General features: G+C 44.5%; 1 protein-coding gene across 1 annotated transcript in view; it reads left to right on the top strand.

Moving 5' to 3' along the window:
- Positions 1 to 20,682, top strand: part of LOC141968103 (myosin heavy chain, skeletal muscle, adult-like) — a 36,418-nt gene extending 15,736 nt beyond the window's left edge. Inside the window, exons 20-39 of the mRNA XM_074922469.1 lie at positions 1,107 to 1,362; positions 5,347 to 5,589; positions 7,160 to 7,336; positions 7,976 to 8,121; positions 8,208 to 8,298; positions 9,080 to 9,469; positions 9,560 to 9,686; positions 10,086 to 10,204; positions 10,906 to 11,102; positions 11,605 to 11,788; positions 12,626 to 12,791; positions 13,588 to 13,712; positions 15,673 to 15,981; positions 16,068 to 16,271; positions 16,356 to 16,481; positions 17,621 to 17,791; positions 19,352 to 19,456; positions 19,536 to 19,631; positions 20,081 to 20,215; positions 20,570 to 20,682. Coding sequence (XP_074778570.1) covers positions 1,107 to 1,362; positions 5,347 to 5,589; positions 7,160 to 7,336; positions 7,976 to 8,121; positions 8,208 to 8,298; positions 9,080 to 9,469; positions 9,560 to 9,686; positions 10,086 to 10,204; positions 10,906 to 11,102; positions 11,605 to 11,788; positions 12,626 to 12,791; positions 13,588 to 13,712; positions 15,673 to 15,981; positions 16,068 to 16,271; positions 16,356 to 16,481; positions 17,621 to 17,791; positions 19,352 to 19,456; positions 19,536 to 19,631; positions 20,081 to 20,215; positions 20,570 to 20,584 — 3,382 coding nt within the window. The 3' untranslated portion in view covers positions 20,585 to 20,682. The remainder of the gene's footprint in view (positions 1 to 1,106; positions 1,363 to 5,346; positions 5,590 to 7,159; positions 7,337 to 7,975; positions 8,122 to 8,207; positions 8,299 to 9,079; positions 9,470 to 9,559; positions 9,687 to 10,085; positions 10,205 to 10,905; positions 11,103 to 11,604; positions 11,789 to 12,625; positions 12,792 to 13,587; positions 13,713 to 15,672; positions 15,982 to 16,067; positions 16,272 to 16,355; positions 16,482 to 17,620; positions 17,792 to 19,351; positions 19,457 to 19,535; positions 19,632 to 20,080; positions 20,216 to 20,569) is intronic.
- The last annotated feature ends 6,336 nt before the right edge of the window (positions 20,683 to 27,018 follow it).

Raw genomic sequence — 27,018 nt, 5'->3', positions numbered from 1 at the left:
CAGCTGGACCATGATATTTAGTATTTAACAGTAAACTTCTTCTGCAGGAATTCTCTTTACCATTTTCAACCTTTATAGAACTCTGTGACAGAGATAGCCAACTGAACAAGTTCTAAGGTTTGTCTGTTTTGAACATATTGTGTGATGATTTCATTGGATCCCATTAGTTTTGTAAGCAATGGCATATAATCACTCCTTCTCATTAATTTTCTTTCATGGCCCCATCATCTAAGATGAACAGTTGTAGCCTGTACAAAGAAGGTACTCCATACTTTTGACCATCCCAGATAACTCCCTTCCTATTTCAGCTCTCTCCCTTCTCAGATGGAATGAATCATGCAAAATTTAGAGTGTAGGAGTGGCAGTACTGGGCAAGCCAAGCAAACTTTCTCAAATGTTGTTGACAAGTGAAAGCTTTAGGGGAAGCAAGGTTTGCATAAATGTATAGGATGCTCTGCCAACCAGATGCTTTTATTTGTAACACTCTGCAATATATATTTAGTTTAGGGGCTTCCTGAGACAGGGATAGTTTCTAAGAATTAAATACTCTTGCTGGATTTCTCTGCAAGGAACTGTCTAATCTCCCCTTGAACTACAGGCATCAACAACATCCTTTTGCATTCCATAAAAAGATTTCATTTTCATTTTCAGCTTCTGTCTTAAATTCTAATATGGTATTTGCTATTTTGAGTGACCCAAAATGCATCAAGCTGCCGTTTTCACAATTCACAGTAACTCCCAGATTTGTAATCTCAGCAGCAGTACTTCAAGAATGTCAGTTTTCACTCTGGTATTCACCTGAGCACTTGCACTTTCTTTGAGACTGAGGAAGGTCTCAGAGATTCCCAGGCAACATGCCAGAGAAGTTAGACTGTTTTGGTTTATTTCTCCCTCTTATATCCAGACATAGTTATTGTTCATGCTACTGAACAAGCCATTTTGCAAGCAAGGGCCTGGAAATGACTCTTTATGAAAAGCAAGGGAGGAAAAAAGTCTTATGCAAAAGTTCATTGAGGAAAATGTTGATGCTGTATGGGCAATAATCAGCGTCTGTTTCCAACCCAGGTCTCACCAGTCTCAAAAACTGTGTTTTCATGTGTTTACAGAGAATCCATTTATATCATCCAGTACAATGTCCGAGCATTCATGAACGTGAAGCACTGGCCCTGGATGAAGCTGTTCTTCAAGATCAAGCCCTTGCTGAAGAGTGCAGAATCTGAGAAGGAGATGGCCAACATGAAACAGGAGTTTGAGAAAACCAAGGAAGAGCTTGCAAAGTCTGAGGCAAAGAGGAAGGAGCTGGAGGAGAAAATGGTGACCCTGGTGCAAGAGAAAAACTACTTGCAGCTTCAGGTTCAATCTGTGAGTAACCTCCATTTTCAGATTTACCCCACTTCCTCTTATTCTGCTGCTATTTCCCTTCACTTTTCCATTGTCCTTCACAAACAGACATGTAACAGGGCCAGATTCTCCACTGCTTTGTATGTGGTCTTGTAATTTACACCTAAGCAAAGCGAGTACAAAGCACATGTAAAACATTACCACAAGCAGGAATACAGGGAAGTTCTGACTGGGCTCCCATGTAAACCCACTTCACTATTAAGAAATCACCAGTGGAAGAATCAGATGCTCCACAGTATATATAATGTGCTCCTAACAATGGTATTTGATTCTGGATGAAATACAGGCTGTTTCCACATCTGCTGACTATTATAATATGGAGCCAGGGCAGGGGTGTTTTTCTGTCAGAGACAGGACTGAAACTGTGCAAGAAAGACTGAGAAAGACTTTTCTCTGGAATACTGCTGAGCAGAGACTGAAATCGCACAAGACAGGTTTTAAAAGGTAATAAGATACTACATAGCCAAGGGCAGTGTGGTGCAAGTGGACCTGTCACTTGTTTCCATGTGCTTTCAAATCACTTGGGTTTCAACAGGAGTCCTGTATTGTTTCAAGCATCAAGGCTGTAACTCTGCATGCTGAAGATGAGATTCATTACCTGAATTCTTCAGAACTTCAACTTAATCTCACCTAGTTTTCTGAGTTTCTTTGTACACTTCTTGTTACTTAATGCTCTGTTCTCCAGAACCCACCTAGTTTACAATCATGTGGGGCTTCACTTTAACCCCTTCACTGATGGTAAGCCAAAAAAACCAAGAAACCCAGGGTTAACTAGGTTAACTAACTTCCAGGTTAGGGTGCCTTTCGAAGCACTCAGATTTCAGATTTTAGAACATAGAAGAACTCCTAAAGTATGCTCATTGCCCTCAAGTGTGTTGTCTGACTCCTTCTTGAATCAGTTTCTCACTGTTTCAGTACTGGAAGAGTCCTTCCTGTCTTCTTGCCAAGTCCCATTTTCCTGGGGAAATTTCTATCAACCCTGCTTGAAGGATTCCTCAAGCACCATCTTCTCCAAGTTTGTCCTCAGAAGAGGCACTCACTAGCCATCTCACTTGAGGAGAGCAGACTTTGGGCTCTTCAAGGATCTGCTTGGTAGAGTACCATGGGATAGATCCCTGGAGGGAAAAGGGGCCTAAGAGACCTGGTTAATATTCAGGGATCACCTCCTCCCAGCCCAGAAGCAATGCATCCCAACAAAGAGGAAGTCAGGCAAAAATGCTGGGAGGCCTGCATACGTGGACAAGGAGCTCCTGGACAGACTCAGTCACAGAAAGGAAGTGAGGATGGGTAGCTTGGGAGGAATACAGAGAAACTGTCCAAACAGCCAGGGAACTGGTTCAGAAATCTAAAGCCCTGATAGAATTAAATCTGGCCAGGGATGTCAAGGGAAACAAGATAAGCTTCTATAGGTATGTTGGTGATAAAAGAAAGACTAGGGAAGATGTGGGCCCTCTCTGGAAGGAAACTGGAGACCTTGTTATCCAAGATATGGAGAAGGCCGAGACACTCAACTTTTTTGCTTCAGTCTTTACCTGCAAGGACTCCAGCCACACCAACCAAGTTGCAGAAGGCAAAAGTGGACACTGGGAGAAAGAATAACCACCTACTGCAGGAGAAAACCAGGTTCGAGACCATCTAAGGAGCCTGAAGGTGCGCAAGTCCATGGGACCTGATAAGATGGATCCCCAGGTCCTGAGGGAACTGGCAGATGAACTAGCTCAGCCACTATCCATCACATTTGAGAAGTCGTGGCAGTCTGGCAAAGTTCCCACTGACTGGAAAAGGTGAAATATAACGCCCATTTTTAAAAACAGAAAAGAGGAAGACCTGGGGAACTACAGGCCAGTCAGTATCACCTCTGTTCCTGGCAAGGAGTGGAACCTCCTGGAAACTATGCCAGGGCACATAGGAAAGAAGGAGGTGATTGGTGAAGACAACCTGGCTTCACTAAGGGCAAATTGTGACTGACAAATCTGGTGGCCTTCTACAATGGGGTCACAGCATTGGTAGATAAGGGAAGAACAACTGACATCATCTACCTGGACTTGTGCAAAGCTTTTGGCACTGTCCCACACAACATCTTTGTGTCTCAATTGGAGAGACATGGATTTGACAGATTGGCCACTTGGTGCCAAGGGATTGGCTTGACAGTCACATTCAAAGAGTTGAGGTCAACAGCTCAATGTCCAAGTGGAGACCAGTAACTAGTGCTCTTCCTCAGCGGTTGATATTGGGATAAGTGCTGTTCAACATCTTTGTTGGTGACATGGGCAGGGGCATTGAGTGCACACTCAGTGAGTTTGCCAACGACACCAAGCTGTGCGGTGTGGTTGACACGCTGGAGGTGTGTCAACCAGAGGGACCTGGACAGGCTGGAGAGGTGGGACGTACAAACCTCATGAAGTTCAACAAGGCCAAGTGCAAGGTCCTGCACATGGGCTGGGGCAACCCCAATCACAAATCCAAGCTGGGCGAGGAGTAGCTGGAGAGCAGCCCCAAGGAGAAGTACTTGGGGGTATTAGGGGATGGAAAACTGTGAACCAGCAATGTGCACTCACAGCCCAGAAAACCAACCATACCCTCAGCTGCACCCAGAGCAATGGTGGGGGAGGGGATTCTCCCCCTCTGCTCTGCTCTCATGAGACTTCCCCTGCAGTGCTGGGTCCAGCTCTGGAGGCACCAGTATCAGAAGGACACAGACCTGCTCAAGTAGATCCAGAGGAGGTCCACAAAGACGCTCGGGGGGCTGGAGCACCCCCCCTGAGAGGACAGGCTGAGAGAGTTCAGGGTGTTCCTCTGGAGAAGAGAAGACTCCGGGGAGACCTTAGAGTGGAGGTCCCGGACTTAAAGGGGGCTACAAAAAATTGGGGAGGGACTCTTGATGAGGAAGTGTAGGGATAGGATGAGGGGTAATGGTTTTAAACTGAAATAGGGGAAATTTAGATTAGATGTCAGGAAGAAATTCTTCCCTGTGAGGGTGGTGAGGCCCTGGAAGGAGGTCCACAGAAGCTGTGGCTGCCCCCTCCCTGGAAGGGTTCAAGGCCAGGTTGGACGGGGCTTTGAGCAGCCTGCTCTAGTGGAAGGTGTCCCTGCCCAGGCAGAGGGGTTGGAACCGGGTGATCTTTAAGGTCTCTTCCAACCTAAATTGTTCTATGATTCTATGATATTCAGTGTGCTGTGGGTTTCAGTCAGAATCTGAGAGAATTAATCATACTATGTTCTGTTACTGCAGTGATGGCTTTCAGCCATAGCTCTTCTGGGAGGCAACAGATACCTTTTCTGGTATTCTGCCTAGAATATATCATAGTAGCATTATTTTAGACAAAATTTTATCTGTTAACCATGTGTCACAAAATGTTAGTTATAGTAAAAGTTACAGGCTACAATCTAGGTCGAGTTTGACCCTGCCTTGGCTGAGGGATAGGTTAGAGAATGATGGGAGCAAGGGTAGCCTCATGTGAATAACGTGAGAGAAGTTTGGGGAGAGATGGTCTGACCTGTGTCATTAGACTTGAAAGAGCTTATTAAAGATAGAATTATCCAACAATCTATGAAAGATAACTTCTAAATGCTGTGTGTTTTACAAATCCATATCTAAAATCATGCTTCCATGAAATCCAGTTTGCTACCCACCTATTTATCTCACTGATTCCTTGAAGGCTCCTTGTTATGATGAACCCTGTGAGTCTGTTGCATGGTATGGCAGCCAAACCATCTGACCAGCTGAAAGGAAGTGTCTCTACCACGGGATTATGGTCTACTTTCCTAGCCATGACTGAGCAGGACAATTCCCTCATGATTGAATCGTGTGCATTACTGTGATTTGCATAGGAAATTCTGCCCTGACTCGTGTAATCAATTTCCTGGAGATGGCGCTTGAACAACATATGTTGCCTTTAGTAATTTTTACGATAAATATAATGTGCCTTCAATATGTTTTGACAGGAGAGTGAAAGTCTAGCTGATGCTGAAGAGAGATGTGAAGGACTCATCAAAAGCAAAATCCAGCTGGAAGCTAAAATTAAAGAACTCAGTGAAAGAATAGAGGATGAAGAGGAGACAAATGCTGAACTGACAGCAAAGAAGAGGAAACTTGAAGATGAATGCTTTGAGCTGAAGAAAGATATTGATGATCTTGAACTGACTCTGGTCAAAGTGGAAAAGGAAAAGCATGCAACAGAGAATAAGGTAACAGAGAAATCAGGGAATTATTCTTCCCCAGACAGTTTTCCATTTTGTGGAAAGCTGCGGTCATTCTTAAGTGCTCTGAATGAAAGTGATATATGACCAAGGCATAGGGGAGAAGTATTGCCATTTTTTGTTAAAAATATAATTTCCTCTTAGGAAAAATATTTTTTCTGTGACACTTCAAAAGGAGTTAAAAGGTTGTTATGGTTCTTGATAGAGAATTATCATATTTGGCTATTTGCAGTCATAAGGAACCAGTATATTTGTGTGTCCTGTGGATAATGGCGGATTATGTATGCTTGTGAGTAGCTCAGCACAGAATGGCTATTCTGGTCCTTTCTCATATGCATTGGGAACTGATTTTGCAGATGTCTAATGTTTTCTTATAATTGTCTTAGATTTAAGAAACCCAGGTCTCAGCTAGGAGACTTGACAATGAGAGTTCTTGACTTCTAAGGTTCAGACTGTCGGTGTAGCAAGAAGGGTCTATATCGTGTGGTCATTAACCCCTTTGGATCCCAGTAAAAGCACAGGTCTCTTCATGTACATTTCAACTATCAGTGTGAAGAGAAAGAACTGAGATATATGTGTTAGAATTCAAAAGCCCACATCTGTGGTGACAGTGTTCTGTCTTGCTGTGGAAACAATACTAGCAGAGATATAATTACAAACTTGAGGTTCTCTTCATGGCCATCACCGAGAACAATACTGGATCCTAAGTTTGCAATTACAGTTATGTTGGACATTTCCATACTAATGCTTAGAGGAAATCTAGCTGCTGCTGCATATTAGGATGAGGGACTATCTTGTCAGATATCAGAGCCATATAGCTAAAGCACTTAGCAGAGTGGACTTTCCTTATCCCTACTGTCAGACTTTCCCATCCCAATGAGACAAATGGGAAGCAAGGATCAGGGAGGTTAATGCACAGCGCCTGATGTCTTTGAGATAAGGTTGCTGGTTTTCACTGAAGTACAACGAGTAAGTTCCCAAGATAAAGCTAGCAGAGCTGGGATGTCCAGCAGCCCAGTTAGAAGCTCCTGCCCTAAACTCATAATCACCTGTTCCAAGGGCATAAGGGTCTTTGTCATGTTATTGTGTTCCTTTCACTTTTACAGAAAACATATCTTTGACAATGCTTGGCACTAAATAATATCTTTTTAAAGAACCTCACTTGCTGAGAATTTATAGCTGTTTGTCTAGCACATGTATCACATGCAGGAAATAAATTTTTTGAGCAAAAGCAACTCAGAGGCCTTTTGTAAGTCCCAGTGGGAAAATCTTGCAGAGGCAAGAGAAGATCTAGCACATGTTCCACTACAGAATTCAGCAGGATAAGGCTGGTAGTCAAAAATAACTGAAGCAAGAATTCCTACCATTGGAGGACCAAAGCGGTGTGACTGTCAGGCATTAACACTTGTTGCTACCCTCATCATGAACAATATAGAGCTTCTGTGGAGAGAATTTTGGCTACATCCATATAAGACTTTGCAAGGGTGAACTCACTGTGTTCTCAGCCTGTCATTTTTCAGGGCACTTCCTCATAGTATGGATGCTGGCTGTCTAACAGGTTAAGAATCTTACTGATGAGATGGCAGCTCTGGATGAAATTATTTCTAAACTCACTAAGGAGAAAAAGACCCTCCAGGAAGCCCACCAGCAGACACTGGGTGACTTGCAAGTTGAGGAGGACAAAGTCAGCACACTCACCAAAACCAAGACCAAACTGGAGCAGGAAGTAGATGATGTAAGAAAAGGTTTTTGCATTGTGTAGGTGTATGCTCTGACAGATTAGAAGAGACTAGAAATCTGTAGTTGGGAGTATAAGCAACACTTAAAGCAGCCAAGCCAGCTTTCAGCTAATAAATTATTGCCAGTTGTCAGGGTACTGTGGAATCCAGTATATCTTTCATCTTTCCCTGTCTATTTAAACTATGTTCACCATTGGGTATTTCAGCATTGTAGACTTTTGTAGCCCCATTTTAATTAGCTGGAGTAGGATATCTGGCAGTTTCAAGTTTGCTGCAGAGTTATTCGTGGTCTCTTACTGTGCAGTGTGGACATACTCCAGGAAGATATGAACACCAGGAATTTGTCAACACTTAGAAGTCTATATGCTACGAACTGCAGCCACTGGAGAAATATAATTTCTGTATTTTTCAAAAACTTGAATTTCAACTATGCATAGCCAAGCTGTGGACAGTTTAATATCTAAACCAAAACATAATGGCAGCTCTGACTGCAGTGGGAGGGTAGCACAGGTGTATATAGAGGATCTGATTATCTTCTCTATCCATCAATTTCCAACTCTAGTTAGATTTTTAAATCAAGAATAGTTACTTCCAAAGTACAATATATGTGTTTAAGTATGTTTTATGTGTTTTAGCTTGAAGGATGTCTGGAACAAGAGAAGAAACTACGAATGGACCTTGAGAGAGCAAAGAGAAAACTGGAGGGAGATCTGAAAATGTCTCAGGATTCCATCATGGATCTGGAAAAAGATAAGCAACAGATGGATGACAGGCTAAAAAAGTATTGTACTGACTTCTTATGCTCTGAATTCTAAAACTCAGATTTTATCTTAACCATATTGAATTTGCATTCCTGTTCTTTAACAGAAAGGATTTTGAAATCAGCCAGTTGCAAAGTAAAAGTGAAGATGAGCTAGCTCAAATTTCTCAGCTGCAAAAGAAAATTAAGGAGCTTCAGGTAAAGTCTAAGAGTTACTGATATTTTTAATAGCCAAGTATGAGTTCCTTAGAATTAAATGATATTTATTTTTAGCCTGTTCTATAAAAATATTTTGCTACACATGAATAAAACAATTAACATGGACTCTGGGCTCTGTTCCCATTTCAGGGCACATTTAGAGAAATCTGGCCTTTAATTATACATAACTGTGTAAAAAATTTCTTAAGTGGAGCTTGTGGCAGGCTTTGAAAATGCATCAGGTACTGAGTTAAGACAGTAGTGAAGCCACTGAGAATGACTTTTCTAAGAAAACAACAGAATGTGACATAATCTGTCATGATCAGGATAGGGATCACCTTCTAAATGCAGCACCAGGAAGACAGTTCTCTTCAGTGCTATTATCCTGTGGTTGCTCATCTCAAAGTTCCTTCCAACTTATTTGCTGATGGAGAGAAGACACTGCTTTCTTTTGGCCTGACATTTGGGAAATTTCTAAAAGAAACATCCCTTTACATGTGCCAGTGACACGTCCCCTATTTCTTCAGAAAAGTGAAATACTAGATTGTTCATAAGACAAGAAAACCATTCTGAGTGCTAACATAAAATTAAATACCAGATTTTACATTCAGTGCTGTTCAAAAACTGAATACTGTACATCCTAAGACACAATTCAGTGAAGGTTCTAGTGGTGCTTCACTCTCTATGCTGACATAAATGGATGTGAATGGTCTTTATTCCTTAATGATAATTTCAGATCTCTCTATTCAGAAGTCCTCATTTAACCAATTAACTTTCACAGGCTCGAATAGAGGAATTGGAGGAAGAAATTGAAGCTGAACGCGCAAGTCGTGCCAAGACTGAAAAGCAGCTAGCTGACCTATCGAGGGAGCTAGAGGAGATCAGCAAGCACCTGGAAGAAGCAGGAGGGGCTACAGCAGCTCAGGTCGAGATGAACAAGAAGCGTGAGGCAGAATTTCAGAAGATGCGCCGTGACCTCGAAGAGGCCACGCTGCAGCACGAAGCCACGGCTGCCGCCCTGCGGAAGAAGCACGCGGACAGCACAGCTGAGCTTGGGGAGCAGATCGACAACCTGCAACGCGTGAAGCAGAAACTGGAGAAGGAGAAGAGTGAGCTGAAGATGGAGATTGACGACTTGGCCAGTAACATGGAGTCTGTCTCCAAAGCCAAGGTTGTTGTCCAGGAAGAAACATGAATCATCATATCACTGCTACCATTGTTCTGAACAACGCTGAAGGATATGCTTTCTATCTCTTAACAGAGCAACCTGGAAAAGATGTGCCGAGCTCTCGAAGACCAGTTCAGTGAAGTCAGAACCAAAGACGATGAACATATTCGACTAATTAATGATCTGAACACACATAAAGCACGTCTACAGACTGAGAATGGTGTGTCCTTAGATGAAATGCAATAACCCTGTGACAAGTAGTAAAATATGCTTTCTGAATGCCTGTGTATTTTGTAATATATTCATCACTGGGTGATCTGAACAAAACTCAGACTGTAGAATTTCCTTCTGGTGGCAGTCATAGAAACTCCACCCAAGGAAACATAAAACCAAACTAAAAGAAGCACTGTCAATCAAAATGAAGGTATGAGTTTGTGGTCAGTTCATGCACATTCCTTTGATGTCACCAGAACATTTCTCTTTGATACCTTTTTCCTACTGGTGGGAATGAAATGGCTACTCTCCCTTCATTTTACCACATTTTATCTTGTAACCACTTTCCATTCATATGTTTTATGTATTGCATCCCTGTCTAAAAAAATAAACATTTTCTCATTAGATGAACTTACTGGGCAACTGGAGGAGAAGGAGTCCTTGATTTCTCAATTGACTCGAGGCAAACTTGCTTTCACTCAGCAGACTGAAGAGCTGAAGAGGCAACTAGAGGAAGAAAATAAGGTGACTTGTTTTAATTTGGACCAACAAACTGTAAAATAAACCAATGGGCTAAACCAGTAAGATTTCTGAGAGAAAGGTGGAAACATCAGAAAAGTGAAACTTTTGAACTTTTCCTTGGAGTATAACACAGAGAAGAGAGATTAGAAATTAAATAAGGAAGACAGTTTAAGTCCTCCTCATCATGCTTTCTGAAGTTCAAAAACATGAGAGAAATGAATGAAAATAGCTTTCTGTGCATACCTTACTGCTACAGGAAATCACTGGGGCAAAGGAAACAGTAGCAGCCAAAAAAAAAGGACAGAGAGCAGGAGTGTACCCAGGGTTAGATATGACAAAACAGTTTAAAGACTCTTCCACCTTCAGATAAACACCAAACTCTGCTTGAAAAGCTTATAGGGAAACTTCTTGACAGATAATTCCCACCTTGTCTGTTGCTGGATTTCTTGTGTCTGTGCCTGAAGCACTTGGTGCGGATGTGTTTGAGAGGCAGCATGCCAGACAGACCGGACAAGTGCCTGATCTTGTTTAACAACATCAAGTCTGAAACTCAGAGTACCTAATGTTATCCACTTTGCTCCTTCTCTTACTCTAGCAACTGTTGCACATGGGCTGTGAGATGTGGAGGTTTTATCAAAATACAGTAAAAAAATCCAGTCACAAATTATTAATATTTTGACAATTTTATAAATTTAACTACCCAGGCCAAGAACGCCCTGGCCCACGCCTTGCAGTCAGCTCGCCACGACTGTGACTTGCTGCGGGAACAATACGAGGAGGAGCAGGAAGCCAAGGGGGAGCTGCAGCGCGCCCTGTCCAAGGCCAACAGCGAGGTGGCCCAGTGGAGAACCAAATACGAGACGGATGCTATCCAGCGCACGGAGGAGCTGGAGGAGGCCAAGTACGTGGAAGGATGGTCTGGAGCAAGTAGAAGGATATTTAAGTATAAACGTAAGAAGGAACTGGAGGAAATCAGAATATGCTTGTAGTGGGAATATGCAGAGCAATGTGTTTTGTAATGTGTTAGGAGTGAAAAGGGGAGTGAGTAGAGGTCTGAAGGAGGAGAAGGGGTAGAGGCTTGGGAGTGTCTACAGAAATGAGAATTCCAGTGCATTAACTATGCAGTTAATCATAGTAGTTGAAAAATCTCATTCTTAACACTGGCAATATTGAAAGCGTGTTTCTGGTTCCTCTTCACATTGGTACAGTCTACCTCTTGGGTAAGTATTCTCCTGGCCTATGCACCACTCCAGCATGCTGTGTCATCCCAGGCTCCTACTGATGTTCTCTGTTCACAACATTGCTCTCTCTGACCACCTCTCCCATTACAAATTCCCTTCCTGTCCATTTTCTGAGAAAGTCAGAATTTTCTTTCTCTCAGCAATGATTGTCTCATCTTACAGAAAGAAGCTTGCTCAGCACCTGCACGAGTCGGAGGAGCAGATCGAGGCTGTCAACTCAAAGTGTGCTTCACTGGAGAAGACAAAGCAGAGGCTGCAGGGGGAAGTGGATGACCTCATGATTGACATGGAAAGGTCAAACGCAGCCTGTGCAGCATTTGATAAAAAGCAGAAGAATTTTGACAAGGTTCATTCAAAGAGCCTGCCAGATCTGAACACCATTAGACATTTGATAGGCCAGGCCAAATTCTGAAATTATGAAAGTTCTGCACTCACAGTAAGATAAGATAATTTTTATCCAAAGCAAACCGATGGTAAGGAGCATGTAACAGAACATATAGTAATGATAATGCCACAGTGGGAGTGACCCCAGATGACCACAGCAAATTACATATCAGATTTCTCATAGCTTCAAAAAGCGTGAAGTCTTTGCAAGGGTGACTGAAAGGATCCATATCTAGTCTTTGATCAAGCAGACTGAGTAAGTACTCACATGCAAGCTAACAAGCTCTGACTTTCACCTGGTGCTAGTCTGCCAGCCCTGTATTTGGGTTAGTCAGAGCCTCAGCTTCCACTGCCTTTAATAACACTGAAAAGAATCAACACCATTTGACCAAATCGCGTTGCATAGCCCTGTGCCTTGGCCCAGCCTTGTGTGACTGAATTAGGTGAATGTACTAAGATGCCCTGCGGGTCACTGGTATCAAACTCAGAAGACAATCGGTAGAACGTGATCTTTCTTGGTGGGCTGAATGCAAGACCACTATCTCCTGCAATGATAAAAATGCTCACACAGTCTCATTTGGACTAACGACGTTGTGTCCAGGCTGGTGCCAAACCAAACTATTGCCTGAGAGTTTGGGGCTTCCACCCAATGTATCACATTGAATCGATTGTCACAGGCAGAGAATAGCCCAGAGCAAAAGATTTTAAGGCAGGCCATACCTCTTGGGTTCTTGTCCTGTAAACGTGCAGAGACAAGAGTGTTGCAGAATGGGTCATTCTTATGCTCCTGTCATTCCAGGTCCTGGCTGAATGGAAACAGAAGTACCAGGAGAGTCAGGCTGAACTAGAAGCTGCCCAGAAGGAGTCTCGTTCTCTTAGCACTGAGATCTTCCGGATGAAGAATGCCTATGAAGAAATGCTCGACCAGGCTGAGACTGTCAGACGGGAGAACAAGAACCTCCGGCGTAAGTTCAGATCTCTATCAGCAGGAATCCACCATGACTCCTAAAATACTTCCATGTTTCTGGGCTACCAGAGCTCTGCTTCTTCCCAGGGTTTTGTTCTCTATGACTTTCCCACAAAGCTCAGGTTAGGCGACTTTCTTTCCTCTTCAGCTGATCACAAAGTCACCTGTAAGCATATGCCTACTGCTCTTTGCAGAATGCTACTTCCTCATGGTATTCCCACCTTCTACTCCTTCACACCATCATAATCCCACTCATGTATAGGGACTCAGTTAACTGAATGGACAGAAATGATGATGAAACCAGATACTATTTTTTTTCAGATTACTTCAGTCATTGCCATTAGAAAAAATCTGGAGTGCTGTTGTCTGTCTCTTGACTATTGAAGGACCATGCAGCTGTGGTACAACAGATTGGCATTTAATAAGCAAACTAACTGTATAAAGGAATCACAACTCAGTTCCTTTTTGTGAGCAGAATGATCCCTGTGGAGTATCTGAGGATAAAGAGAGCAATCAAACAGGACTCTCTCTGGAGACATAATTTTACTATCCAGCGGAAGTTGACATCATTCTCTGAGCTCACTTCATTTGGTCCCATTTTCAAACTGCACACTGAACTGGAAATAGCAGGTAGTCAGAAATAAAGACTGCACATGAGACATGGCCTACTATTTCTCCTCACTGATGCATCATGTTACATCATTATGTCTTTTGTCACTCCCATTGCTAAACAGCAATTGCAGGTGCCATTAACAACATCATCTAAAATGAGTTTTGTGTTCTCTGTGTTGCAGAGGAAATTTCTGATCTGACTGAACAGATTGCTGAATCTGGAAAAGTTAATCATGGACTGGAGAAAGCAAAGAAGCAAATTGAGAGAGAAAAGTATGACCTACAAGCATCATTAGAAGAAGCAGAGGCAAGTGTCCTCAGTAAGGGGGCTTGTTTTTAGAGAGATCATGAATGGAGAAAATTTGAGATTATATATTTCTGCTTATCCTGATACTGTCACAAAGGTGCACTATGAGAGCATAAACAGACCAAATAGCCTAGGGACTACTCCTCTCCCATACCAGTGTGGCATTCCTTGCTGTGGGATCATGCACAAAAAAACTCAGTCTCAGACTAAAATTGAGCTCATTTTGCACCACTTGTTTGAATTTTCTCCTGTGGAAGGCTGAAGAAAGGTATTTTGTATTTCAAAACTCTGACAATTTTTGTTTTCTAGTCAAATTAATCAAGGACGTTTTCAGAGCAAGTCTAATCCATGCTTAAAAGCCTTTTTGATGTCACCACCTGTTCAAAGAAAGCTGAATGCTGATGAGAATTAAGATAGTATTTTTTCAGTTCCTCCACTTCCAATGACTGGGAGTTAGTAAGACATTCAAAGAGGAGTCAGTCCACAGGACATGGGTTCTGATGAAGATGGAGAGGTTGCTGGGAATCAGCTGAATCTTGAGGTGCCACTGGTACACTGACATGCTTTGCTGATGCAAGCTGCATACCAGGTCCCACAATTCCATGATTTCTCTGTCTTACTTTCTTTGGCTATCCCTTAGCTCTTCATAACTTCAAATCTTACTTACTCTTTGCCCAATCAATGCCAGATTGCAGCTCCTTCAGTTCCCTCTTGTCTGGGTTCTTGCCTTTTTTTCCCTATCTGCCCTGATTGTCACTTGGAAAAGCATTTATTACTTCTGTATAACCATATTTGTTTCTCCACAAAATATCTCTGAGGCCATTTCACAGAGCTGCCCATGGTATACCTAGGGCATAGCTCAAACACAGAGACACAGAATTAACTTAGTTTGGAAAGGCTCTCTGGAGGTCTTTAGTCCAACTGTCTGCTCAAAGCAGGCTTAACTTCAGAGTTGTGTTAGGTTGCTCAAAGCCTTGTCTAATTAGTCTTTATAATTTTCAGGGATGTAGATTTTATAGTATTGCTGGACAACCTTTTCCAGTGTGGCATCATTCTCATGGGAAAACATTTTTATTCTTATACGCAGTCAGGATTTCCCTTGTATCAACTCTTGACTGTTGCCTTTTGTCTTATTGCTGTCCACCACCAAGAATAGCCTCACCTTATTTTCTCTGTAACTCCCATTAGGTAGAAAAAGAAGTAAAAAACAACTGACACATCTCTAATCTTTAGATTTCACTAGAAGGGTGGGCAGTAGGAGCAAGAGTTATAGTGGCCATGCAAATCCATCTGCTCTAATTTACGCATCTAAATGTCAACAGTCTAATCCTGAATTAGTCACCATAGACTTATTCTAGAATCAAAATGGAGAAATAGGCATCTCTGGAAGGTCTGTTCTTAAAAAGCATGCCAAGGCTACATCAACCATTTCATTCTCTGGATGTGTTTATTTTTGTCCACTGACTGTAAAGGTCCAGTCTCAGGCTTTTAACTCCTAGACATCTGAAGCTAGATGATATGACTATCAGAGGAAAAAGGCTGTATGGAAGGGCAACATGCCTACACAGTCACTGGGGTAGGACTAAATACAGAGCCCTTAAGCAGAATTCAGCACAGAGATACAAAAGAAGGCAAGCTGCTTCTGAGCATGAGCCTTGGCTGTCCTATTTTATGTTTTCACATGTTTTGTTATCTCTACAGTGTCAACATAGCCCTCAGTGCCCAGACCTTGTGGTATTAGAGGCGTTTTCCTAAGGAGCCTTATTCCTAAATTACTGATTAATATCCAGCTGAGGTATAATAATTCTTGTGTGGGAACAGAAGTCAGCTTTTTCAGTGCTAGGACTTTTCTAAAGGTCCATAGTAAGGCAAATATATCTGCCTTACTGGCCATAAAGGGTCAAAATTCTGCACGGGCATTTCCCAGTAATGGACACTGATATTTTTTCAATCCTGACAGGGCTCTTTAGAACATGAAGAGGGAAAAATCTTACGTGTTCAGCTGGAGCTGAACCAAGTGAAGTCAGATGTTGATAGAACAAGTGCAGAGAAAGATGAGGAAATTCAACAGCTGAAGAGGAATCACCAGAGGGTATTAGAGTCTATGCAGACCATGCTGGATGCTGAGATCAGAAGCAGAAATGATGCTTTGAGGCTGAAAAAGAAGATGGAGGAAGATCTAAATGATGTGGAAATACAGCTGAGCCGTGCCAACTGTCAGGTAGCAGAGACACAGAATCACCTCAAAGCTGTGCAAGGGCAACTCAAGGTAGGGACCACAAAAGCTACTGTCCTGCAGGCCTTTGCCACTCCCTCTGCTTGCCTCTGAATCTCATGGTGCTTTCACCTTCAAAGGATTCCCAGCTCCATTTGGATGATGCTTTGAGAGAGAATGATGACCTGAAGGAGCAGCTTGCTATGGCAGAGCGTAGGAACAATCTGATGACCACAGAAATGGAGGAGATGCGAGCTGCCATGGAGCAGACAGAGCGAGCCCGGAAAGTTTCTGAGCAGGAGCTGACGGATGCCAGTGAGCGAGTGCAGCTTCTCCACTCGCAGGTATTTGGTATCTCCTTTACAATAGGCATGTGGGAGTGGCATGAAATGGGGTGGGAATGACCTGTCTTCGGACTGTCCCAACAGAACACAAGCCTCCTCAACACCAAGAAGAGACTTGAAGTGGACGTTACTCATTTACAGAATGAAGTCGAAGACAGCATTCAGGAAGCCAGAAATGCAGAGGAGAAAGCAAAGAAAGCAATCACAGATGTGAGTCCTCTTGCTGCCTTTCTTCTGTGTTATACTACTGCAGTCACTTTTATACCTTAGAAAAGCAGCAGTAGGTGGAGGAGAGCCAATTCTTCAACACAGGAACAGCACGTATCAGTGACACACGATCCCTCCCACATGGGTCTCACACAACCTCTGCCCTACTGCTTGTCACAGAAGATCCCTTCAGTCTAGGTCCTCTACTCATGTTCTGCTAGCAGTCTGTACTGAAGAGGCATCCTCTCTCCTCTACCCCATACCCACATTCATTTTTGCTTCCAGGATAAATGTAATAGTCAGGATAGAACAGATGGTGGCAAAATTGTAATAGAAAAAGAGTAGTCTGAACCAAGTCCTGCTTAGACACAGCACAGAAAAGCAGAAATTAAGACTAAAATCATACATGCTTCTATATAAATGCTAGACATGTAAGACATAAAAAGAGGGAATAGAAATGTTTCATTTAAACAAGGCTACAGTTACACAGCATCAGAAGAAACGAATCTTAGGACTATTTAGGAAAGGTGTATGAAAATGAAACAGAAAATGGTTACACTATTGCATCCAGTCATGCCACACTTGGGCCTGAAGTGCTGTGTCTAGTTCTGGTTGTGTGCCAGTGGCAGGGCTGCAGGTTCCCCTCTGCCCTCTCTGCCCTGTCACATTGGTGACAGCTATCCATCCCGGGTTCTGAAGATCTCTGCAGGGACAAGCTTTTCACTGTAGTTCGAAATACTTGGGGTCGTTTCATTGGCAAAAACTGCTTAGGCACCAAATAGCCAGATACTCAAAATCATTTGGGAGCCCAGAGATGCAGAGTGCTAGCTGGTGGTACTTCAAGATGCCCCTAATTTCCACTGACTCTTAAAAAAATGAAACTTTGGTACTGAGTTATTTGCATGCCCTAATTATTTTTTCTTGTCGTCATCAACCCTGCTGGTTCTCCAAGGCAGAGCAGTTTTAGAAATACAGACAATGAGAAACAGTGATCCTCTTTACATGACAGACTCTTAGCACAGCCACGGGCACCGAGGGGAGAGCCATACACCAACGTGAAGCTGGGCCTTGCTCCCAGGGAGAGCACAGAACTGCCAGGGATGGGGAGGCATATTTGTAACATACCTGTGCACTACAACCAGGCAGCCATGATGGCCGAAGAGCTGAAGAAGGAGCAGGACACCAGTGCCCACCTGGAGAGGATGAAGAGGAATCTGGAACAGATGGTGAAGGACCTGCAGCACCGTCTGGATGAGGCCGAGCAGTTGGCACTGAAGGGAGGCAAGAAGCAACTCCAGAAGCTGGAGGCGAGGGTATGGTGAAGACTAGGGTAGGCTAAGGTCATGTTCCTGAGTGGGCCCTTGGTTGCTGGAACCTCTTGGGAAGGTTACAACAGGGACAACCCCAGGTATCTCCAGCAGGTTTGATGAGAATTACACTAAGCAGTCAAATGTTGCACTGTGGGTGAGGAACTTGAGAATGACCTCATAAAAGCTGAGTGAGCAAAAATGGTGACAGATGAACATCAGGGTAGAAACATATGGTAACTTACCTAGGGAAAAATAATTTAAAACATACTTATCTGGGGATGAACTTGGAACTGGAAATTATGGCTGAGCACAGACATCTCTGTCTCATCCATGACAGACCTCAGAAATGGTTTGTTCAATGCACAGCAGAAACAAAAATTGAAAAGAGAAAAAATTTTGGGCTTCGTTAGAAAAGCCACTGAGAACAAGACAGACCATCACTTGTCACTATATTAAATGTACCAAGTGCAGTTCCGGTCACTGCAACTGAAGATGGACCTGACAAAGAAGCATAGAGGGAATGGCAGCTGACTGGGTGGGGGCCCTATGAGGAGAGACAAACAGACTTTTCTGTTTGGAGAGGAGATGGCTGAGGAGGATTCTGTCAGAGTTTACAGAATCATGACAGCAGTGACCAAGATGTATTCTGAACGGTTATTCATCAAAATGCACAATATGAGAAGTAAGGACACATGGTGCAGATCAGGATGTCTTCACCTGGAGATCAGTTTAAAATAAATAAAAGGAAGTACTTTACGGAGTGGGCAGTGAAAATCTGGACCCTGTTGCCATGGGAGGCTGTAGAGGCAGCTGTTAGAAGGTTCAAAACGAGATTGGAAATCGGCAGGTTTACAGACATACTTAAGGGAACAGGCATAGATATGCCACCTTATACCTCCAATCTAATGACTGTGGAACCTGGACAAGTGTGAGGGCAGTAGATAGTGGCCAGGTTTCCATGCTGTCCCTAAATAGTATATGCTGCTGCCACTCCTAGAGGCAAGCTAGATGGACCATTTGCCTGACCCACTTACTATGCTCTTCAGCTGTTACTGTTCCAAAATACAGCACAACTGATGAGGAATTAGATGCTCTTGGCTTTGCAAGGAAATATCCACATAGAAATAAAAGCTCTGGTGCCCAGGTTTGACTTAAATACACTGTAGAAGAGGTATGGAGCTATAGGAGGTTGTTAAGGACTATTCATGATGATGAGCTGGACTTGAAGATTACAAATTAAACAGATTTTCCCCATTTACCTGGTGAACATTGACAGAACCCTCCCTTCCCAGATTTAAGTCTAATTTTGATTATAAATGCCCCAGGTATGCACAGCTAAGTTCCTTCTATAAATAACTATGAATTCACACACTATGTCACTATTAATATACTATGGTGAGCAGTTTTTAGCTAGTCTTGCTCAAGCAGCTGAAGGAAGCTGCCTTGCACTGCCACTTTCTCCCTGCAGCCTTAGTCCACAGAGCCCTGGTTCCTAGTATCCTACAGCAGGATCAGCAGCCATTCCTGGAAGTTTGCTGTCTTCACCATGATACTGTGTTTCAGATTAATGAGTTAGAAAATGAGCTTGATGCCGAGCAGAAGCGAGGAATAGAGTCACTGAAAGGTGCTCGCAAGTATGAGCAAAGGCTGAAGGAGCTCACTTACCAGGTATTTCAAATCCTCTGCCCTCTTATGCACATCACCTCAATCCCTCTTTCGAGGCTGACTTGATTTTCACTTCCCACAGTCTGAAGAGGATAAGAAAAATATTCTCCGGCTCCAGGACCTGGTGGACAAGCTACAGTTAAAAGTGAAAGCATATAAGAAACAGGCTGAGGAAGCTGTGAGTGCGGGACTCTTCTTAAATCTTTGTGGGCCCTGGGTGGAGATTTCCAAAAGGTCTGGGTTCCCAAGTTCGCTAAAATAATTGAATGCCCAGTTTGATAGGGCAGCTATGGCCACTGCCTTTGAATATTTCTAACCTCATAGACTTTGGGCTCAAAACAGAGCAGACACAGCTGTAATTATCCCGGAGTTATTGCACTTCTGAAGCCACAATAGCCAATTTTCCCAGCTGGAATTGAGCAGGACTAATTGTTCTGTCCCCAGCTGAGTGCTCATGTTGTTGACAGTAGTAGATAGAAATGCACAGCGTTGGCAAGGCAGGGCTGTAGCTGCGAGGCTAACAGGTAGGTGCTGTTACTGTGGCACAGCCATAGGGGTGTCTGGTTATTGCTAACAGGGCAATGTCAGTTTGAGTCCATGTCACTGATGGCACTGCACGACTTTCAGGAAGAACAGGCAAACACTAATCTCTCACGGTGCCGCAAGACCCAACATGAGCTGGAAGAGGCTGAAGAACGAGCTGATATTGCTGAATGTCAGGTTAACAAGTTGAGAGCCAGAAGTCGTGATATTGGAGGACAGGTGAGTTGAAGGGCTGCGGAGAAGTTCCTGTGCAGCAAGTACCACAAAGATCTCTGCCCAAACACCTGGCAGCCACAGCTGTACTCTTCCCACTCTTACGATGGAGTATTCTCATAAAGGAAGGCCAGAAATTGGCACCTATTCAAAACCAGTGGGTTTTGAAAGTCCTTTTGGCACCTCCCAAGAGACAGACCAGATTATGATCAACTCTAAGAATCCAGGTCTCCCAGGGAGATACTGGTTCCTCGCCAGTACTATGGCAGAACATTTGCAATAGCCGTAGACCTGAAGCAAACCCACAAATAATTAATTGCTCCAATAACCCCTGTATTATCTTCATTTTTTTACATGCAGAAATCAGAGGAATGAGGTCCCTGGCTGGAGCTGCAACAGATTCAACAGATTCCCTTACAGTATAGACTGCTGTGCATCCAACAGATATTCATGACTTGCTTCAAGTAACTAGGTGTGCATGTAACTAATCTTTGACCTGGTCATATTCAGCCAACCTTAAGTAGAAGCTGTGAGAAAAAAAAAAAAGGCGCTTTGCTGACTGTAAAGACTATCAATTCATTATGAGATTTCCAGGGCGGGTTCGTGAAGGGATGTGGCAGGAATGGCAGCAGTCCCCCGAGTCCAGGTTATGTCTTGTGCTGGGAAAGGGGTTCCCAGGGCAAGGGGAACACACTCCTTTCTTGCGACGGTTTCAACTTCCATGCTTGCGAGAAACTATCGGTTAAACGGGAAAAAAGAGAAAAGCTCTCTGCGCAGAGCTGCAACAACCCCTGTGACTTGAGCCGCTCGGTTCTTCCGCCCTCGCGGCCCACGGCAGGGCGCCGGGGACAGAGCAGCGGCTCTCCCGGCAGCGGCGGGACCTGTCGGGGCGGGGGGACCCGCACCCCGCCCTGCGCGTGCCTGGGGGGGCGCGGGGGGGCAGGCGGGCGGCCGCCCCGCCGGTGTGCGGGGATCTACCCCGCGGAGGGGCTGGATCGGCCCCGCAGTGTCGGTGCCGGGGGCTCCGCTCCGCGCGGGGCGGGCGGACAATCCGCGAAGCTCCGCGGCCGCCGCGCACCATCGTCCGGACCCTCCGCCCGTCCGCCGGGGCCGGGGGGGCGCTCCCGGGGGCGGCGGCGGCCCGAAGGGAGGAGCGGCCCCCGCTGAAGGCCCGACCCGGGCCAGCTGCCTCCCCCGGGAGCGGAGCGGGGGCCGAGCCCGCCGCCTGTCCCGGAGCCGCCGCCATCGGCCCGGATCCCCCGTCCCAGAGCGCTCCCGGCGAGCCGCGGGACGGGCCGCTCTTACACGGGGCTGGCCGGAGCTGCTCGTCATTGTCGAAGTGAAAAACGGGACCGTTTCTGAAAAGCAAAAATGTTCCGGAGCGCATAAACAGCTGCAGATTTTTCATTTTAAAATGTCCCAATGTTCGCTGTCAGTGGGACACACACGCCTTGCCGAGTGGTCCCAGCGCCAGCCAGGGGCTCCGGCCGTTTCCTCGGTCTGTATTTGCCTGCAGGCGCAGATGCCATCGCCGTGCATCAGGTGGCCACCACTGCCGAGGTTCCTGCCTCCTCCCGCTTCCCCTCAGGACCCGAGGACCTGCTGCTTACGCCCCCTCAATGCTCCTTCCATGTCAGTCCTTCCTCCTCTTGTGCATTCATCAACCTACTTGGGCTCTGTTTGGGGTTCCGTCAGCATTCTCCTGTGTTACCCTGTCACCACGGCTGGCAGTAGACTGGCCATCCATTTACACTGAGGGTCCTCTGCGACGGTCACGGCTCTCTGGTGTTTTGTCTGCTACTGGCCCATCAGGTGTGATCTGCCATCACAACCTGACAAAAATCATCTCACCGTTTCTTTTCCCCCGCTCCATGGCTACCTGCCACCATCGGCTCCAGCTGGCCTGTTCTCCAGCACGGCGTCGTCTGTTGCCCGAGATGGATGTGGACGGCCTGGTCACCACCACACAGTCTGTGACTTAATCTGCCATCCCGTCCAACCCCCCAGGCCGGCTGGTCCTGCCCACACTCTCACATGCCACGATGCAGTTCTCATTGCACAGCTGTGCACATTAGGACCCCAGCTGCCCCAGCCGGCAAACAGCGCTGTGATAAGCACAATACAAGCAGACAAACCCATAGATTAGCAGGGTTTATCCTTTTGTTAAGTACGAACCTGTTCTCAATACTCTTATCTGCACATAAAGGAAGAAAAATTGAAAGAATGATAAACAGCTCCTGCATGGGAGTTTTGTTCTGCAGGAGTGGTTTTTAAGGCTATTTTTTCTTTAATATGATGATGGCTGCAAATATATTTATAAAGCTGAAAGAAAAGCCTTAGTCTGAAAATTTCTTTGCACTCCCAGAAGCTTCTAGATGTACTCTGTAGTTGTCATGAGATCTGTAGAGCCCTCTGAGTCCTTTGCTTGTCCCAGTATACCAGGAAGGGAGAGGTAATGGAATGACCAGATGCATGTGCATTACCCATGAGCCAGCACTGGCTTTTTCTTGGCATGCTGGCCAGCAGCAGGAAGGATCGTTTTGTGTGATCACCCGTCTCTGCAGGAGTATTTCTGTAAAGCAGCCTGTTAGGTATTTAGGCCATACATTAGCATCACTGGCTTCCTTTTGTAACCACAGAACATGTCACCTTGCTCACTCAAGACAGCTCTGGGAGAGGGGCAAAACAGAAGATTTGTTTCTTTAAGAACAAGAAATGTACTATTTTTCATTCAGTTGAACCAGAGGCAGCATGAGATATACTTAGGAAATAAAAAAGGACGTATTTTAGAACAGTAACAAATAAGCTTATTAAGAGAGCAGGAGCTGTGTTATAACTCAATGTATACTAAGAATAGCTCCTGCTAGTTTGCCTATCTGTGAAGTCAGAAGGAGGATTAAAATGCTGATTTAAAAACACACCATGCACACACAAAGCTCATCCCTTCTAGGCATGGTGCCTGCTCCTCCTTTGAGGTCCTGGGGGAATGGATGAAAGTGGGATTCATTCCAGTGGCCTACAAGATTCTCTTTCAAGCCTGCAGGGCCTTTTGCTAGGAAAAGTGTAAATTGTGCTGAGAATTACAGCCTCTTTGCTTATGTCTGTGACCAACATCAGACCTTGTACAGCTCTAAAAACTTTTTGCAGAAAAGTAAGGTTTCTCAGGTACCAGACTGGGCCTCCATGTCCCACTGGTGCTCCTTGCTTGTATTAGCAGACAAAGCACAATAGGACTCAGGGTTTGATCCTTCCTAATCACATGATAAATTTAGTCTAATTCACCTCATACATTTGTTCTAATGCTGTGAAATAATAAATCCTCTTTATATTTTCAACCTGGGACAAAACAACTCCATGCACTAGTGCAGACAGGATTGACTGCTAGGGTGCAGCCCTGCACAAAAGGCCTTGGGATTCTGGTGGAAAACGTGTCGGACCTGTGTCAGCAGTGCTCCCCTGCAGGGATAACACTAACGGGTCATGGGACTGCATTAGTAAGTAGCCAGTAAGCAGTCAGCAGTGGAGGGGTGTGGGTATTCCCCTCTGCCTGGCACCGGTGAGGCTGCATCTGCAATACTGGGCTCAGTCTGGGGAACTGCCCTCCCCAGTATGGGTCTGCTGGAGCGTGGGCCATGAGGAGATGTGAGGGGAATTAGGTTCATTTGACCTGGAGAAGGTGGGTGGAGGATCTAGTTCAGCAGACTAACACTGCTGAAAAGGGGGTTGGAAATCAAGACCTATCCAAGCTTTTTCTGCAAGTGCACAGTGAAATGACAAGACGCAGTGGTCTCATGTTGCAAACCAGGAAAACTATTTTCCAATGAAAGGAAGACATTATTTACCATGAGTGTGCTGCAGCCTTGCCTAGACAGTTTGTGGAATCTCCATCCTCAGGGACTTCCAGGATACACATGGACATGAGCAACTTCACCTAGCTTTGAAGTGAGCCCCACTTTGAGTAGGAGATTGGACTGAAGAACTCTGATAAGCCTTCCCTTCTACATTTTTCACCGGTTCAGTTGAACTCACTAATCCAGCCGGAAGAAAGCTGCATTGTGCTGTTTGAAAACTAATCAATTCACTGAAAAGGCTGAGGAACACAAAACTGGTACCAGCCACAGGAAGGTCAGGACCATGCAGCTAGCAGGAAGGGTGGTGGTTTGTAAAGGACAGCAAGGGAATGAGACTGTCTCGGGCACCATCCCAGTGAGCCATCAAATCACCTCCTTCAGCCTGTGAGTCCTCAAAGTGATGATTTCGGGGATGGAGTGGCAACCTCTTTTTCCTATGATATTTTTGCAGAATAGATTTGTAATCTCTGTCCTTGGAGATATTTAAAAGCAGTCCGACATGGTCCTGGGGAACCTGCTCTAGGTGGTTCTGCCTGAACAGGGATTTTGGATGAGATCAAGTCCAGGGTTCCCTTCCAACCTCAACCACTCTGTGATTCTGATTATATCTGTTGATTCTGTCCCACTCCAGCCACTCAGCTTCACTCAAACTCACAGAAGCATGTTTCCTTTCATGTGTTAGCAACTCTGACCCTTGCTTGTCACCTAACATCCTAGAGAAATTTTAAAACCTGAAAATAAAATTTCCAATTCAAATTCTAATCCAATTGAAAAATTGTATTTTTTGTGTGCGTGTTTTCTGGGTATGCTCTACATATCTGGAGTTGTCTTCCAATTACATTATTAGGATGTGTCACCATTTGTTTTTAACTTTCTTGATCATCTTAATCTGCATCCCCACAGACTGTTACCTCTGGGGCAGTGAAGAACATGAGAACCTTGTAACCTTGTCCAGTGTTGGACAAGGCACCACAAGCAGAACCTTCCCCACTAGTCAGAGAAGCTTGGTGATTCTTAGAAACTTTTCTTTCTGCACTCGTTCTGGCCGCAGGAAACTTTCTAATAATATATTCTGGGTATTTCCTTTCTTTCAGCTGTTTCCTAAGTACCCTTGCTAGATATATGAAGATCGTCATGCTTTTTTGATACCGGTGTGGGTCACTGCCCCAGATAGTCCCTACAGCCAACTTCACAGTCTTTTGGGCAGCTCCAAGTCTAGGTGTAGCTTGCAGGGTGCTAGGAACAGTGACCCCATTTTTCCCACTCACCCAGTGCAGTTTGCAGAGATGCAAAGTAGCCTGGAAATAAAAAGGAAAGTGCTGGAGAGAGTCACCTGTGAGGGCTGAGGAGAATGTGGGAGGTGGAAGAGTCACGAGGTGGATCCTCATTGGAAAATGGAGTGGGGACAAGGTTGGCCACAGTGAGCAGTGCTGTGCTGGGTCTTTGTCAGAAGCAAGTGGTGGATTTGAAGCGCCCATTTGCAGAGACAGTTCGCTGCCAACCTGTTTGTAAATATGTGTCAGTAACAGCAGATTTTAAAGATTAAAGCTGTCAAGGGAAAACTAACGCTGAGTTTCCAAGAGTTTATGGAATTGAATCCTCATCTTCAATACTACTCAGGATGAACATAGCTCTTGCCTAATTCTTAGAGACTTTCCTGTATGAGTCATTGTTCACGAGAGAATAGCAGCTTTATACACAGATGGTTGCAGAACAGAGACACCATTGAGAGGAAAACACTGAGACATCTATGTCCTGCAGATACAGGCACACACATATACACAGATCAACAACTTTATCCACAGAAAGCAGTCAGTCCTGCTCAGTGTGTTCAGGCAGAATCTCTGCTCTTTCATGACATAAGAAATCCCTGATGGAATTCAAGTAATGAGCAATTCATGCTGAAGAGGGAAGCTTGCTGTCAGCGAAATATCAATGTCCAAACTAGCACACCCAGAGGGAGTTTGGCTGGAGGACTGCCTAGCTGGATTGCTCTTCTTAGCTGGCCAGAAGCCCAGTTCTTCATGGGATCAAAAGAAAAGATCAGATGCTCTGGGACCCAGAAAGCTGTTGTAGATGATCTGGCAACTCCAGATCACACCACTAAGCTTGATACTAATCCAGAGAGAAGGAGGTCTGAAGGAAGGATTAGGTGCTTTCATCAGAGTCCTCTTGAGATGTTCTCCTGCTTTTCCAGCACCTTTCCATGAAATCTTGGGCAAGTCCCTTAAGACCCTTAAAGCAGGAGATTCATGTAGGTTCATGCCCACATTTCCACATGCAGGAAACTTTCAGTTCAATGGTTCAGGTTTGGGCATCAGTGCAACTGCTAACAGTATAAAGGTCACTGTCAGTGGGTTGTGCCTGTGATTGCAGGCCAGCACTGCCTCAGATGAAACAGGCAAAGGACAGGTTCCAAAACACAGTGCCTGCACTGGAAACCCTTGTTACAGAATGTTATGGATGCCGAACGTTTGCATGGGTTCAGAAAATAACTTCCCTAAATAATAGAAACAAACTATTAAATATGAGGTACCACTTCTAGCTGGGGAAGACCTGAGCTATCATTTGCTGAAAATCAAGAGGATGTTCTGCAGAAATATGTCTCTGCACCTTTTCCCTAGACTTCTGCTGTTGTATATTGCTGGAGACAGGATAATAAACCAGACAGACCTGTGGTCTGATCAAGAAATATTTGTCTTATGCTGTTGTTTAACACTTAGAAGTTGAGACCCAAATGGTCACAGCTTGCTTGTTACTGACACTGAAATGATATGATTTATAGATAATGCCTTTCTTCCTCTCAATGGTTTTTCCATTTAGCATGAAATAGTTAAACATTCAATAAATACAATTGTGTGACCTAATGTTTACAGAGCTGGAAGAAGAGAGGACAAGGCTACAGTGTCTGCTCTAATGAATACAAATGCTTAGGAATCATTGAGGTGGTCTATAGAG

This window comes from Athene noctua, chromosome 18, assembly GCF_965140245.1.
Source record: "Athene noctua chromosome 18, bAthNoc1.hap1.1, whole genome shotgun sequence".
Lineage (NCBI taxonomy): Eukaryota > Metazoa > Chordata > Aves > Strigiformes > Strigidae > Athene > Athene noctua.
This window is presented reverse-complemented; position numbering and strand designations above follow the sequence as displayed.